The sequence below is a fragment of the Passer domesticus genome, chromosome 2 (assembly GCF_036417665.1).
Source record: "Passer domesticus isolate bPasDom1 chromosome 2, bPasDom1.hap1, whole genome shotgun sequence".
Classification (NCBI taxonomy): Eukaryota; Metazoa; Chordata; class Aves; order Passeriformes; family Passeridae; genus Passer; species Passer domesticus.
In genome coordinates, this window is record NC_087475.1 from 39,282,506 (window position 1) to 39,298,399 (window position 15,894).

Genomic DNA, 15,894 nt, shown 5'->3' on the forward strand with positions numbered 1-15,894 from the left:
GGGACTGTGAGTGTTTGCTGCTTTCATAGGATATCTGTAGGATTGTCAGGTTCAGCTGTTACTGCCTTTACTTTTGAAGTTAGTAATTTGACTGCAAAGCTTGCAGTGACAGCTAAAGTCTTGTGTTCCTTGGTATCTTACTTGGCCAGTTTGCACAAAGAAAATTCTGTCAATTTTGCTTGTTCTTGTTCTGATGTTTAAAAATTATGTTTGTGTTAGGGGTTTTTTAGGCCCAGATACACTAAATGTCTTCTCAACCTGTAGGAAATAGAATATAAATTTCTCCTTAATTAATGAAATATGTAATCATGTGTTGTTGTGTTTTCTGCCATTTGAAGAGGACCTCATGCACAAGATGATTTCAAACTGCAGACTCTTAGCCATCTTAAACATTGAGAAAATTTCGTGTTATGGACCGGAAATATTGTGTGGGGTTTTTTTGTTTTGTTTTCCTATACAAGCATTTGTCAATTAGGTTTATTGTAATAAGGTAGTCTAACTCACCTAATTCAATGTGCAGCAAGTCATTGGAATATCAATTTAAGTGTATTCCAAGTGTCATGTGCAGGAGAAGCCTCCTGATCTTACAGGTTTTGCTGCACAAATACGTCTGTAACAAGGCCTTTTGCTGTTCCACCTCACTGCAGCTGTTTTCTGGGATCTCATAATTTCACACTTTGATCACTGCAGCATCTTCCCCTCCTGCACTGAGGAATACAGTGCTACCCCCACAGTCTCCGTTCAGAACTCTGCCACAAAGTTCATTTCCCACCTTGATTATTTTAACTTATTTCTCTTCTGAGTGCATTTTCCTCATTAAGCAGACTGCTTCTTTCCAACCTTAAGGCCAGTCTTCATGAGTCATTTCCAACCTTTCTATCCACTATTAAAATGTCATTTCCTTTTTTTTTATTCCTGTGTTGCTATCCTCTAACTCACAAAACACTTTTGTGCTGACTCTGTGCTGCTTTTCTCTCTCTGCAGAAATTTCCCATAAGCTTCCACAAAGCTCGTGTTGCCCTTTCTCCAGTCTGCCCTTAAGAATCCTTTGCCATCATTTCTACACAAAAAAAACATTGATAACCACCTCCTACTGTGCTGATACCATTGATTGGATGTGTTGGTTTTTTTTGGGATTGTGAGGTGTTTGCATCAGGCACATTCCACATGGACTGTACTTCCAAAGCTCTGAGGTCCTGTTCCATATCCTGTATTTTTAGTTGCAAGTAATGAATAGTATCAGGGATTTTTACAGTGCTTGATTAGCCTGCCTGTTCCTTGCCGGCAATCTCTTTGAGTTGGTATTGCAATTGTGTTTTCTGCCTGGCACCAAGAGGAAACTGCAGCTAGTCCAGCGTACAGCTGTGCTTTTCCTCCCTGGCTGATTAACAAGTCCTGTTGTGCCCATCTCCAGCAGAGTCTGCTGCCTCCTTGTTTGCTGCTGACTACAATTCAAGAGGATCTGCTAGCTTTATCACTTCTGTGAGCTGTAACTAATGCCCTTCTTTCATATATTTCAGAATAAAACACAAAACTAAAGAGGCATAAAGGTTCAGGACAAGAAGGTAGGAAACTTTTGTAGGAGCCCTTATTGTTGGTAGAGCTGACCATTGCAGAGCTGGATTCTTACGCTGTCCCTCGTGGTGTGCAGTGAAAGTTTACTTTTTGTTCAGTCCTGACACTAAATTATTGATTTACTGAACAGAAATATAGCTTAAAACTGCAGGTGTCCATTTAATTTTTTAACAATATCTGAAAGCTATGTAGCTAGTTGTGTTGTCATGCTAGTTTTGCTTTGTAACTCTGTGGTTCACAGTATATTCTTTCTGAGAACTGGAATAGGAAAATTCTGTGCTTTGTGGGTTTTATTTTGAGTGAAAGGTCATGACTAAGAATGGATATGTGTAACTTCTCTAAAGCTAACTAACTTGAACAAACTAAATTTTGAAATCATGGCAATGGGAAGTTACACTTTTAATCGATTCAAATATTTTCAATTACTCAATGGCTTGTGGGACAAGGAAGTTTGCTGTACTTTGAGTTTGAATTACAGCCACAGTGCCATACTATTGATTGGCATTGAGGCTTAGCTTCATCATGTCAGACCTCAGCTTTTGATTGACAGGAATACATTACTTGGTAGGGAATTCACCTCAGTTGTCATCTGAATTACTTTCCAACAACCCCTTATATCTTTGTGTTGACATCACAAGTAACCTGAGCTCTTTTGTTCAGAAACTCACAGATTTGAAAAATGGATAATGAATCTTTTTATTTTATTTCTTTTGTGTTTTGTTCTTATATGGAAGTAGATTCTGATACCACCACATGATTTCATGAGGTGAAACCCCATTATTTTGAATACTATAATACTGAGATTTGGCAATGCTGGTGGGACCCCCAAAACTAGGAACTCTGCAATGACAGAACTGTTGATTCCACAAGCATGAACTCGCAATATTTAATTAGCAATTAATGCTACTGCAGCTAGAATTAAAATATCTCCAAATAGTACTCACATCAAGCAAAAATTTGGTGAGAATCTAGAAAAATATCCAAGTGAAAATTCTTCTCAGCAAAGTGGATTTTAACACATCCTTCACTTCTCTGGGACCCAGGAAGCTGTATCAGATTGCACCTCACAGCCAAAACACATTCCTGGGGTTTTGAAAATTGGCAGCTGGTATACACTTTATTCCTCAAATGTTTCTTTGACAGGATAAAAACACTTTTTATATAAAACTACAGGTTAAATCTGGGCTTTGACCTTGAAAGAGAAATTCTCAGCACAAGTTCTTGTTTGCAAGTCATATCTGGTTTTGCAATTTATTCTTTCACTTCCTAATACAAAATGTCCTGGGATCAAAACCCAAAAAGTCATTCTTGCAGGGAAGATCTAAATTATTCATGTCAGCCAGATGCAGATTTGGATTGCTTCAGGTTGGACACAGATAGGGAGGTAGCCTAGGGGAGTGTCCTCACCACTCAGTTCCCCTTATAAAACACCCTGTACTGCCTCTACCCCAACAATAGGTTTAAATAAAGTTGCCCGTGGATTATTTTTTTTAAGTCAGTGTTGTTAGCATATTAGTCATTTTCTGGGAGTTCTCACTGGGTTAAGGATAAGATATGCAGATCTAGATTTGACCTAGGTACATGCAAAACTATCACCTGAGGTGTTATGGTTACTTTACTGTAAAAAATAGAGTAGTGATTTTCAGCCAGCTGAGTTGGTATCTGAGGCAAGACTTTAGGCATCACTCTTAACTTATAAATATTCAATTTCACCTGAGCCCCAGGGAAGGGGTCATTTCAGAAGTCTTCTGATTAACTCTTTCCTTAGAGGAACTGGTGTCTGCAGTTCAGTATAGTGATTGTCAGGTGTCTAATTTTCATTAATGAAAACTCCCCACACTGTTGGAACTATTAGTCTGTTTTAAAGGAACATATATTTAAGGGGCTTTTTGACTGAGCGTTTAACCCAGGCAGAATAGCCTCCCAACATACTGGATGAATGCAAATTCCATCCAAAGCTGTTGTCCTACCTAAGTATCTGGAGTAGGATAGTTGCAGTAGTTTTAGGCAGAATACAGTATTTGGGTTTGACTCTTCCTTGTAGGAAAAAAAAAATTAAAAAATCAGAATATTATTATGTTTTTTTATGACTACATAGTAGTAATGATGCCAGTTTGTCCAGACTGCAACCAGGAGTAGCCAAGTGATTGCATTGCCATAATCTATACTTTTTTTTTTTTTTTAACTTGGTAAAGTAAATCCCTACCACTTCATATAATGTGACTGTCAGAAACACTATTACAATGCCAAAGAAATGAGAGAGGAAAGAAACTGGTTTGATTCAGGGAAGGGATATGAATTGAAGGAACCTTGTTTAAGTATCATAATGGATATTGTTAGGTAAAACATACAAGTAGTGTTTAGAGGCAGCCAAGCAGCTCTAGTACGGAGAAACATAGAATGACAAACAGCTTTTGTTTATAGCACAAAAAATGTGAGTATTGGCTAAGAAGTAGTGTTTATGGTAATTGAGCTTTACAAGGAAGTAAAACTTCATGGGGAACACAGGGGGTAGCATTTTCAGTGAAGTAGGCAATAAGGAGAGCTGTGTAGGCATTTCCTGATTAGCATCTGCTGTTTCAACAGCCAAGGAACATGACTCGCATGTAAATGCTTGTGCTAAGCTTTAACAGGCATTCCCTCTAGCAAGCCTCCCTGCCTTCTGGTTTTATTTTGAGTCTCCTTGAGCCCTACTGTGACTTGAAATCAGTGGAGGAGAAAGGAGAGTAACACAAACAACAGATGTCTTAAAGTTTTGAACAGAGAGAGAAAAAGCCCCATGGCAAAGGAGATGGTGCAGTTAAGGTGTTTTCCTGTCATTAGTATTCAGTGCCTCTAGTAAAGACTTCTTGTATTTTTGCATGTATATATATACATATCCCTGTATATGCAGTTGGTATGCAGTTGTACACATGGGGGGTAAAGATGTGGTAGTGCAAAAAGATGCCCATTGCACAATTCAGAGATTGTTTTTGCATCGTGTAAGAGTCTGACCTGTAGACACTAAGTGTACTCCCTGACACAGCCAAAGCAACCTATTTTAGGGCAAGCTCACGAATTATTTCCAAGCTGTCCCCTGCTTCTAGTTTCTTGCTGCATAAAATACATATTTTTTTATTATTATTTTTATGTGAAGCTAATAGTGTGCCTGGCTTTCATCAAGACAGCTTTGCTTACAGGTGGTAACTTAATCCATGGCAGTACAAATACCATGTACCCCACCACATTAGGAGAACTAGATTGTGCACCAAGTGACATTCAGTGCACGTTCACAAAAGTCTTTAATCTGTGCTTTTTGGTATGGGAAACTGTGTCTTAAAGGACTTTGATTTCCAGAAAGTAAATCTGTGGCAGAAACAGCTGTTAAATTCTTACAATATGTAGGCAGCTGGGGATGGCATAGAGACCCTGAAAATACATTGCCTGCTGAGTGTTAACTCAGTACTGCATGGGGCCAGGAACAAAAAGAAATGGAAAAAATACTGTGAATGGAGAAATGAAAAGATGTGAAGTTTCCAGATTTTTTTTTTCTTTTTTGGGAAAGATAAAGAAATATAAAGTATATTCAGAGCTGAGAACTTTGAGCTCTGAAATCTTAGCAAGCTACTTCCCCCTTTCTCACATCTACCTCCTCCTTTTGTGTCTTATTTCTTCTACAGGCTTCAGCAGATGGGTCCACAGACGGAAAATCACATTCACAAAGAATCCTATTTTCTTGTATATTTTAAATGTATATTTATTTGATTATTACTTGCTGGGTTTTTTCAAATAATTTTGGTAATCTCTATATCAATGTATATCCATACTGTTTATTTTGTTAGTTACTTATGTTATTACTATATTTTTTAAAAATTATTTAAATACAAACATTTATGCTTAGATTAACCTATACAGAGTTTAGGACAACTACTGTTACTGAATGTGACTTCTGGAAAAAAATTCCAGTTTTGGAATGAATGCTGAGGATGGCAGTAGGAATTACTATTCTTTGTCCAGAAATTTGTACATCAGAATAGTATTTACCTATGGTGGTGTTTTCCTGGACTACAGGAAATGCTGGATATTACAGTATGTTGGTAGCAGCACTATAAGCATCAAATATTAGTTGTGTTAAATGAGAGGGAGCTTGCTGCATTCGGTTAAAACAGAACAATTTTTATCTCATTAATGCTATTTTTGCATAGACTTTCTTAATCTTTATAAGGCCATCCTATCAGAAAAAGCATAATAACAATAATTATGCCTGTATTTTAAATAGTACTTTTATGCCTGTATGGCTTTCTTTCTACTTTAAAAATATACTGTCTCTGTTGTACAGATGGGTAAACTGAGGCATGCATGGGAAGTGAAATAAGTTCACTGGAGGTCTTCCAGACAAAGACAGAACTCCTGATTCTACATAAAGTAGAATCTTAAGTCATATATAAAGCTTACCGCGACGTATTTTTAAGTTAACATAACAAATTCTGCACTTTAGAGATACCGTTTAACATTTGTTTTTCTTCCCACAGGAACTTTTTACACCAGAGTGCAAATTCAAGGAGTCTGTTTTTGAAAATTATTATGTAATCTACTCATCCATGCTCTACAGACAACAGGAGTCCGGAAGGGCCTGGTTCTTGGGGCTGAACAAAGAAGGGCAGGTCATGAAAGGAAACAGAGTGAAGAAAACAAAACCAGCAGCTCATTTTCTACCCAAGCCATTGGAAGGTGAGGCTCAGTCCATCTCTGGCAGACTCTCCTATATGTCTCACAAGAAGGGGGAAGGGTTTCCAAATTGCCCTTACTGAATATGCATGTCTCACACAGGAGCCAATCCCACTACCACTCCCAAAGTTTCATGGAGCAGTTTTGCGCTTCCCTGTAGTGATGCTACAAAGGGCATATGTAAAAACATTTTTCCAGGGACTAAGTGGTCATTCTACATAAAAAGAAATCTTTTGTGGAATAGCATTGTGTTGTTTTAAAATATTCCATTGTTAGGGATAAAAACAGTTGTGTATCTTGCAGTGAGAAAATAGTCCTTTCATTAGGCAGAATGAGATAATGAATATTGAAGATTGGGAGTTATAAAGGGAATGGATGAAATGTCAGCATTTTAAATTAAAAGCTTTCTAATTCAAAACACAAAGGTCTCTCTATAAAATAAATCATGATGTATTACTATGCCAAGTGGTGTAATGTAAATTGGCCTTTAAAACAAGATAGGAGCAAATAACAATCACAGTAACCTTACACACCAAAATGATGTCACATTTTCTGAAAAATCCATTAATATCTTGAAACTTTGTGTTATCCTATGTATTTATATATAAATACATATATATGTATTTATACGCTGCCTTTGCTTCTTGTCCTGATGGCGCTACTTATTGTTCTAATTCTTGCACATAGCCTCTGAAAATAGTCATAGTCATTCTGAAAATTATCTCATTTCTTACCATCTGAAAACACATATCTGAGTAATGCTTTGGTTAGCAATCCAATTTCTTTTGATATTTAACTTAAAATTTTTGCTAGAAGGATCAGTTTGTCAAGTACTTTAGTTTCATCATAAGGAAAGAATCAGAATAAACTTATGTTTATTTGAAGTCAGGCTGATACCTTTGTGTTTTCCCTGTCTTGTGAAAGTTTACAGTTGTTTCATAAGCTCTCAACAATACTAATAATTTATATCTTGATCTTTCTATAGTAAGGCTTATAGGGAGGGAATGCCAGTGCATTTTTTTAAAGCAATGCAAATTCATATATACTAGGAAAGAAGTTACTTTTTTAAAACAATGTTTGGATGATCAGACTTCATTAAAATAGACAATGCTTAGAAATAACTTGATTTACATAGTCTATGAGAATCATCAAATATGACAGCTCTGCTATATAATTCCTTATTTTATAGTTCCATTTCATGTTGTTCAATGCAGTAATTTTGTAGGTCACAGTGTTATTTCAGCAAGCTCTTTTAATTAATCAGCTAAATGCCCTAAACACATTTATGGGCCACTATGAAGATATAGATCATAACCAGCCTTATGTACTCTAGAGAAGACATTTAATTTTTGTCTTTAAGAAGCTATAAAAGGATTTAGATTATGCCACTGGAAATGTTAGAACAAGTATTTGATTAGTTAATGATGCTATGGGGCCCTTTACATTTATTATGAAACTTCACACCACCAAAGATCAAGGTCAGTACTTTGATGCTCCAGCCTCCTACTCTAATTAGCCAAGGGATGAAGGAATTGTGCTCTCTGTGGTAGCACACATCCAGTCTGGAAATCAGTGTGATGATTAATTCCTTTGACTGCTGTGACACCTCTTTTAACATTGCTCTGATATAAATAAATGCAACTGAAGTTAGGTATAAGTGGAAATATTACCTGATAGAGTGACATGGAAAATGAAATTGAATTATCCAAGAACATTAATCATTAAGGCAGCTTAATGCTTGAACTGTGTAATTGAATACAAGTATTTCCCTCAAAGGATTTGAAGTGGTTAGATAGAGACTGAAGCCAAGGAAAAAACTTCTAATTCCTCTGAGAATTCAGTTAATAGTTTAATTTGGAGTCTTCTGCACTTGTACATTCAGTGGAGATCAGTGGCTACTGCATATGTTTTTGGAAATGAGGTAGGAAAAACCCCAAACAACTTTTATACTCTCCATATATCCTGGACATTTCTTCAGGGCACACATGAAGAAAAGACCATGGCCAAATTCCTCACATATGGAAGACTGATGTACATGTAACTTTGTGGAACTGGACACTAGCCTAGTCTTGAAATCTATGACTAAGAAAGAACACTTAAGGCTAGACAACTGCATTGTACAATCCCATTTTTTAATTACAATCTGTCTTAACACATTTTACTTCTAAAAGCTTGCATGTTTATTTAATGTTTATTTAAGGGTTGTATATACATACACATGGGTATACACATGTACAATTTTGTGTGCTTTATGCAAAGAAAGAACACTAGTTTTTAATTTCCAAGAAGATATAGTATCCATTAAATGAGCAAGAATGCAGTTTCCTACTGCATTTTTTTAGTCAGATGCAGAAGAAGTGTGAGAATTTTGGAGGGTCAAGCAATTCTATCAGTGGTGCAAAACCAGCATCTGTCAAACTAAACAGTTTTTCCTCTTGGTATGCAAGAAAAACGTAGAAAATTAATCATATTTGAGATGAACTCTCATATGTGATACATTGTTTAAAATGCTTCTCCCTTTCTCTTCCTTCCCCTCAGTTGCCATGTACCGAGAACCATCTTTGCATGATATTGGAGAAACAGTGCCAAAGGCTGGGGTAACTCCAAGTAAAAGCACAAGTGCATCTGCAATAATGAATGGAGGCAAACCAGTGAACAAGAGCAAGACGACATAGCCAGATCCTCACAGGTGTTGTGACTTTACTGAGTCCCAAGTACAAGTTGAGTGATTTATCCTTGCCAGACTTCCCCTCAGCAGTGTCTGTGGATCAGCTTGTGGCAAGTCACCAGCTTGCCCATTCCTGTTTCTGAACTGAGTTGTTGCAAGTGGATAAATCTCAACATGTAGCTCCACCACAATGAGAAGACACCTGGTTGAACCAGCTAAACTCAGACCATGGAATGCCCTACCAGATATTGGAATGCCTTTTTAATATCTTTTCTGTGACTGTGACACTTCATGTGAATGACATACTTCACAAGTACACTTGATACCTTGCCTGCTGACAATTGCCCATAATCCCTTTTTGAGTCCAGTTTCAGCAAAATCCATGTGTTTAAGTTCTATTTTGTAGCACACAAATAATCAAGTAATTTCTAGTTAGATGCTGTAAACCTGTGCTATTATGGATTTCTCTTCTTCCCTTTTTTATAAGGCTGCTCGCTCCACTGTTTGTGACCTTTTGCAGGGATTGTGTTTCTCTATAACTTAAGTGTTGCCGGTGGCTTAGTTTTGAAAGCAATCAGGGAATCAGGAAGCCTTCAAAAATCTATTATTAAAAATTATATCTATAAAGAATAGGATCATTGTCTCTGGCTTAAAATATTGATTAAATGTGAATACTCTTTAGTAACAGATACTGTGCTTCTGAGGTTGGCATTAAAGTGGAGGGAAGAGTGCCAAACACAACCAATGGGGAGTTTTCTGAAACGTGTGTTTGGCATCCCCCTATAGTTTCTTTTTGTGTGTGTGTTTTATACATATCACAGGCTTACTGGTAATGGTAACATTTGCCTTGCCCAGCGAGCAAGACCCACTCATTTTTGGAAAAGTGGGTCCAAAGAATTTTGTAGGCCTTGTAGGTCTGAATTAAGGCTCATTTTTCATCTACTAAATCTTCATTGTTTGAAAAACAACCACCACCAATAAAAGAAAAAAAAAAGTAAGACTAATCAGAATTGCGCTACCTAAATCCATTTCAAATATAATCCTTTCCTGTTTTTAAGGAACTGAACTTAATGCCATTGTTATTTTTGGCTGAATCCCACACCTACTTAGCAAAGCATGGGCAAGGATGTTGTTGTGTTCTTTTTTGCAGCACCAATGCAAAGGGTAGTTACAAATTATAGTTTAATATTTCTGGTGTTTTAAAAAAAGACGTTTTAAAACTGGACATATTACAAAACTTTATTTTTATTTTTAGCTAAGCATGCAAGTCCAGTCCTATGTATTTCACTGATATCCCAGTATGTACCTCCACCCAGCTTCCTAGGATAACATGCCCACCAAATTGCTAGATTGAAGGTGCCTTGCCTTGATCTCTATATACTGTACTTTCTCCTACATGAACCTAGAAGAAATCAAAAACATAAAATTGAAGCCTTGGATCATACTACCAGGAACAACATCAACCCTTTGAGTTTGTCACTTGTGAACAATTAAGCCAGTGTTGAGGGGGATGAAGGAGGGCAGGGGAAAGATTTAGAGAATGCCATAGAGATGCCACTGAGGTTTTTGGACACTTAGTCACAGGCTTTCAGAAGATGAAAAATATAGGCACTCTCTGTATGCTTAAGAAGGAATTTGTTTCTTAGAAATGGCAGCAAAGTTCAAACTGTATCTCAGACTGGAAAACTGTGTGGCAACACTCTCTTGGCCTCTTGCTGTTACCTTGATATTTTAAGACAAAAAGAGGAATCCATCCGTTCCTTTTTTAGCACTGTATTTCTGGCAAATTTTTTTATCACATCTTTGTGCTGAAGTCCCTGACAGGGACTTCTGATTATTTCAAACTCCCTGTCTGCTCAGCTGAACAGTCTCATTCAGTCTGAATGAACTCTACATACTAGTTTTCAAATGTGTTCTGTTTTTATAAGCAACATTTAGTGCACTCTTCAAGGAGGCTACTGTAAAGCTGCTAAATTCTAGATAAACTTTTTCTTTTTTCTGTAGGTCAGACTTCTTTTTATATGTCTGATATGAGAACAGCAAGATAATGCTTGATGTTGGGTCTTTCTAGGGAGGGAATGAGTTAAGCATGAAGCCCTCTATCCATGTAGAGAAAAAAAAATACAAACCTAATCTAAAACTGTGATAAAAATGCAAAGCAACTTTGACTTAAGACTGTGCCCTTGCCTGCTAGCACAAAATCTGAGTGCGCAGGGAAAACAACACTTTATTAAAAACTTCGGTGTGCCCTTCTCGTCCCATCTGGTCCAGTGGGATTTGTGCACCATCCCTGAGAAAACAAAATCAAACCAAAGCAACTCAGATGGCGAGCTGGGGGCTTGCTCTGCGCTGCAGGACCCAGGAGAGGCAGCAGCCTTGACGCTGCACTGGGGCTGGGTCCCGCCGCGGCCCCAGGCCTTCCTGCAGCTGTAAGAGGAGAACTTCACAATATTTCAAGTAAGATAAAACAGCTGAAGGCTACATTCTCTCTCACCTGATTCATGGGGAGGGAATACACGACTTCATGTCCCATTCAGCTGTCTTCTTATACACCCAGTGTAAGAGCCTGAGGAGAGACAGGGCTGGAGACCAGGCTGAGCCATGAAAGGAGGATCTGGTTCATTGCCTGATCCTATTTAAACATTGTTTTCAACATTAAACTTTTGGTCCTGAGTAACTATGATCTGTGAACCACTATGGGAGGCTATAATTAAGGGCAGATTTAATTTATTTAAGCAGTTAGTACATACTGGAAATACAGCTTTTTTGCCTTTTTTTAAAATTATTGTTTTCTGGTTTTGTTTCTGTGGGCTAAATTCATATGAGTGTTTAATCCAATGATTTAATGTTCTAATTTTTTTTTCTACTATCTGTTTAAACATAACGCAGGTATCTTTGTGCTTTGTTTCCTCCCTTTAATTTTGTCTTGTCTCATCTGTTGCATGGGAAGAGTATGACAAGGATGAACTAACTGCATGTTGTAGGTTGTGTCTGTCAAAGAACTGTTGGTCAGTGTTACAAATTTACATACATATATGCAAAGAGTTTGTCTGCATTGTATAGTTTGTGTTTATTCTTATTTGTTGTATACACAGATTCAACATGATGAATAAAACATTTATATGAAGGCATACTGGAAACCAACAGAACAGTTTATGTAAGAAGTAGACTGTGCAAAGCATCATTTCACTGGCCACAGGATGGTGAAACTTCATGTAAATAGGTTGGCAAACTCAGTTCTCCCCCTTTACCATGCCAAAGAAAATTTCAGCTCCTTAATATAATACCTCTCTTGCTGTTCTCCAGGATGAGACTTCACCATTTTCTTCCCTCTAAAATTAATTTTGCTGTTAAGTGAAAGCTGTTTTCAACTGTCTGTTACTACTAAAGTACTGTATAGTAAACCTGATGGAATCAATTTGTATTTACAGACTGGGGTTTTTGTACTTACATGTGCAGCTGTCCGTGAATCTGCAGCGTTCCAGGTCTTTTGCATGCTTGCATTGTATTTTGTTCTTCTGGGTTTTCTCTAATCTCTGAGAGACTGTTCACACTGAAATCTAACCTCATCTTGCCATTTTATATGTTAACACTGCACAAAGTCATTTGTCTTTTTTTGATCTGTATTTCATCTACAGTTCTATTTGGCAAAATCTGTCATTTGGCAAACACCTGCACAGTTTTAGAGATCCACTTTTGAAGAGATATTAACTACTTCAACAAAGCACCATTTTGCTGTACTTCAAAAATTTTGTAAATTCACAAGAATCCTTATGAGATTGCTCACATGATAGAGCCTATGGAAGGGTCTCTAGCTCCTTTTAAGTGCTTTGTAGTTCACATAACAGCTTTTGCTTAATTTTCTGGGTTTTTTTAGCCATTCTCAATTGATTTTTTAATGTACTGTCGTTTTCATAAATGTCAGTTCTTAATAAACCCCTCCCAGGCCCTCCCCTTCACCAGATATAAAGTACAGCAATTCACTTTGACTATGGTTATGTACCTGAAACAATACTAAGAGCCCTGGCTTTACATACATGTATATGGGGAAACTTTTTGTCTTGGTTTAAAACTAGTTTAAGCAATGAGGTATGAAAGCAGCCAGTTTGGTCCATGCAGTAAAAGCGTATCATGATGACCCATCTGTTTATTGCTATAAAGATTACATTATTCAGCTACATTCAAATGGGAATGGAAGCAAAATTAGACTACATAAGAAGGTTCTTTTTCTTTTAAATGGCCCTTTAGATAAATTCATATTTCATGCAATGCATTCTAAAATGTTTAATAACAGGGTTTGTTTTCTGTGATGACTAATGCAAATGCTATGACTTCTTTTTAAAGATGTAATAAATTTTTTTTGTTCAATTACTTAGTCACAGAAATATTCAACTTAGCTTCCTTCATCCCAGTATCTTTTAGCTGTATCATTTAGCTACAAAGTGAGATGTCATTCTGCAAAGAAGCAAGGACAATATATCAGAAAAGTGAGAGCAGGTACATGATCAAATGCATCTATGTGTTTCTAAGAAAGAATATAGCCAGTAGAAAAAAAAGGATCACAAGCAGGTTAATAAATTATAGAAGTAAATTAATCCACAGGTTTTTTTATAGGTGATCTTACAGATATGTTATACACAATAGGTGTAATCCTGCAAGTCTATTATAGAAGCACTGGCACACTTCTGGATTGTGTTCTTTCTCACATAAGAAGAAAACAAGGCTATAATATCTTTTTGTTTATAAGATTTATCAATCTAATCAGTAAAAAGACCCCTTTTATCCAATTTGGTTTTGCCTTTTGCCACAGGCCTGGAAGCAGGTTTTTACAATCACTAGCAATGAAAAATCAAGCATTAAGTTTTACTTTCTTATGCCTCTTCTTGCATTTACAGTTTATGTATCTGGAATTCCCATCACAGGGAATGACATAAGGGAAAAAGATAAAAATTTAGTAGTACAACTATTATATTCAAATATGTGGAATAATAATCTTAGTCCTTCTGATTTCATTTTTCTAGAGAGGAAATGAGCCACAAAACAGATATGCTGGGTGTCACATCACCAGTTACCTCAGCAATAAGAGCAGGAGAAATATTTAAGCAACATTATAGGAAACAAAAGAAAAATTGGAAAATAATGTCTACATTCCATTCTTAGTAGTCTTAGTTAATACTTTAAGGTTTATAGTAATAGCACCATTTTGTTTGATAATTGCATTTAAAGGAACCACGGAGAGTAGCTGTCTTAGATATTCTGATTTTTTTCCATATGTAAGTTAAAAACAACTGGGATAACCCTTTTTGAAATGCTATGGCTACATAATCCATCCAGTAGTCAAAAAGGTTGGAGCTGATTGGTATTAAAAATTCAAAGTAAAAATTACTTTATACTCTTGAAGTATATAAATTTAAAATTAAAGCAAGTGACAAAAATGCATCAAATACAACACTGGAACCACCTAAAGAATTGTTCTTTTATATATGAATGAGTACCTGAAATACCAGAGCTGATCTACAGTACATATAGATGTTTTGATGCTATGAAAACAAGTCAAAGGCATCTACTGACACCAGAACAGAGTTTTGATTATGTAGTATTTTCTTAATACAGTACTAAATATAAATGGAAGGAAAGCAAGGAGAACTTTGTATCCTTCGTTGTTTACATTCTGATTCAGCAGAAGAATGTATATGCAAAAAACCAAGTGATTATGAGATGATTCAGGTCAGCGGTATTCATTATTCATAAATATAAATAAATGCAACAGTTTGTGCTCTCCAGACAGTAAGGTTGGCAAAATGCATATATGCTAAAACTTAAGAAAATATTCCTGTTGAGCTCCATGGAGTTTTAGGGTTTTAAGTATAAAATATCAATTACAATTTGAAGATGAATTTTACTTTGAGAGTTCTTTATGCATTATGAATACAGTTTAGAACTCTGCCTGATACTTTGGTTATCTGGCAAGAGAGTAGCTAGCAGCTTTGGGATGTATGTCTAGTTATTTATCTGCACAGCTTATGTATAAGTTGGATGTTTGGTAGTGGTACTCCCTGAGAATATGGGCTTCACAAACTTCATTTTTAGAAAGAATAGAGGTTAAGAGGAAAAAAAAAAGTGGTAGTTAAAGAGCAAGCTATATGGGATGGGGGAATAATAAAGCAGTTAAATAAATTAATTTGAAACTTTGCATTCTATCCCATGTACCATTGTATTTTCCTATTTCTAAACTGTCCTTTCTAAAAGAAATGTAATTTCTAGAGTAATAATGGAAATACTTTTTTTTTTTTTGTTAATACATAGTTTCATTATTTCTGAGTCATGCACCTCTTCAAAAATCAGGACCTTGGCACCTAAACTACAATGTTAAAGTTTGGTACCTAAAAGAAGTATTTTTGAGCCATTTAATCAATTTCTTGCTCAATCATGGTTTCACAAAATGTAAACACTTTTGAAACTAAAATGTATATTTCATTTTTTTTGCTCTAAAGAATTCAAGGGCTGCCAAATCTACATGTACAAAAAAAATAAGAGACTCGTATGTAAATAAGTTAGGGAAGTCCCAATAGTTGTGCATCGTTCATAACTCAATGTGAATTTCACACTGAGCAGCATTTCACCATTGGAAAATAAAAATAAAATTTTTGTTCATACCACTGGTTTGTTTGTATTTACTGTATTGAAACTTTAATTACTTTGTTGACATTGTCCAAATATCTCTGGCTGAGACCAAGCTACTGCATAGCACAGATGATTTTTCAAGTCAGTTGACTTCAGGTTCCCCACTTCTATGAAAGCAGTTAAATTCAGTGAATTCCATGTGTGACAGGGCAATCTGTCTTGAACAGTAATTTCTAAGAGTAAAATCCTAAAAGTTACTAACATAAAAAATTGCAATTGCTTTACATGTAGGAGGCAGCTGTAGACACATAGAACGGTGC

General features: G+C 36.3%; 1 protein-coding gene across 5 annotated transcripts in view; it reads left to right on the forward strand.

Annotated features, from left to right (window-relative positions):
* Positions 1–15,609, forward strand: part of FGF14 (fibroblast growth factor 14) — a 382,286-nt gene extending 366,677 nt beyond the window's left edge. For all 5 annotated transcript variants that reach the window (XM_064408334.1, XM_064408332.1, XM_064408336.1 and 2 more), the window contains 2 exons: positions 6,087–6,285; positions 8,821–15,609. In XM_064408334.1, coding sequence (XP_064264404.1) covers positions 6,087–6,285; positions 8,821–8,957 — 336 coding nt within the window. In that variant the 3' untranslated portion in view covers positions 8,958–15,609. The remainder of the gene's footprint in view (positions 1–6,086; positions 6,286–8,820) is intronic.
* Positions 15,610–15,894: the final 285 nt, after the last annotated feature.